Source organism: Bison bison, unplaced genomic scaffold, assembly GCF_000754665.1.
Source record: "Bison bison bison isolate TAMUID 2011002044 unplaced genomic scaffold, Bison_UMD1.0 scf7180017864285, whole genome shotgun sequence".
NCBI lineage: Eukaryota > Metazoa > Chordata > Mammalia > Artiodactyla > Bovidae > Bison > Bison bison.
Window position 1 is genome coordinate 1,542,964 of NW_011494857.1, and position 726 is coordinate 1,543,689.

General features: G+C 68.9%; 1 protein-coding gene across 1 annotated transcript in view; it reads left to right on the forward strand.

Moving 5' to 3' along the window:
* TBC1D17 (TBC1 domain family, member 17) overlaps positions 1 to 726 on the forward strand; it is a 9,697-nt gene that overhangs the window by 4,056 nt on the left and 4,915 nt on the right. Inside the window, exons 6-8 of the mRNA XM_010849719.1 lie at positions 2 to 113; positions 207 to 365; positions 696 to 724. Of these exons, the coding sequence (XP_010848021.1) occupies positions 2 to 113; positions 207 to 365; positions 696 to 724 (300 nt within the window). The remainder of the gene's footprint in view (position 1; positions 114 to 206; positions 366 to 695; positions 725 to 726) is intronic.

Below are 726 nucleotides of genomic sequence, written 5' to 3' on the forward strand. Positions count from 1 at the left end.
CCCCCCCGCAGCCCCCCCGCCTCTACCTCGTGTTCCCCCACGACTCCTCAGCGCTCTCCAGCTCCTTCCACCACCTCCAGCTCTTCGACCAGGACAGCTCCAACGTGGTGTCTGTGAGTCCGCAGGGTCAGGCTGGCGGGCATGGGCAGAGCAGGGCGGACCGTGCTGGCGGCTAGGCTGTGACCACCCCTCCGCCCCATCCCCAGCGCTTTCTCCAGGATCCCTACTCCACCACCTTCAGCAGCTTCTCCCGTGTGACCAACTTCTTCCGGGGAGCCCTGCAGCCGCACCTGGAGGGGACCTCCCCTGACCTGCCCCCGGCCCCGGACGATGAGCCCGAGCCCGGGTTCGAGGTCATCTCCTGTGTGAGTATCCGCGTGGTCGCCTTTGCTCTCGCAGCCACCGTGGGCGCGGGGCTGCGTCTCCCTAGGCTCGGATTCTAACAGCGCCTCCCTCACCGGGCTGCTTGACGGGCTGTGCGGGAGGCGCTTGTGGCCTCTGCGCCTGGCGCCTGTGGTTAATGGTGGGGGGCTTCTCACTGAGCCACATAGGAGATGCTTCCAGCCCTGCATGTTCTGTGTGTCCGTCCAGCTGAGAGAGGCTCTGAGATGCCTTGGAGGGGGCCGGGGGGCAGGGCTGGGGACTGCTGGGCGGCCTAGGCCCTGGGCTCACCCGCCTCGCCTCGTGTCCCCCAGGTGGAGCTGGGCCCGCGGCCGGCCGTGGAGC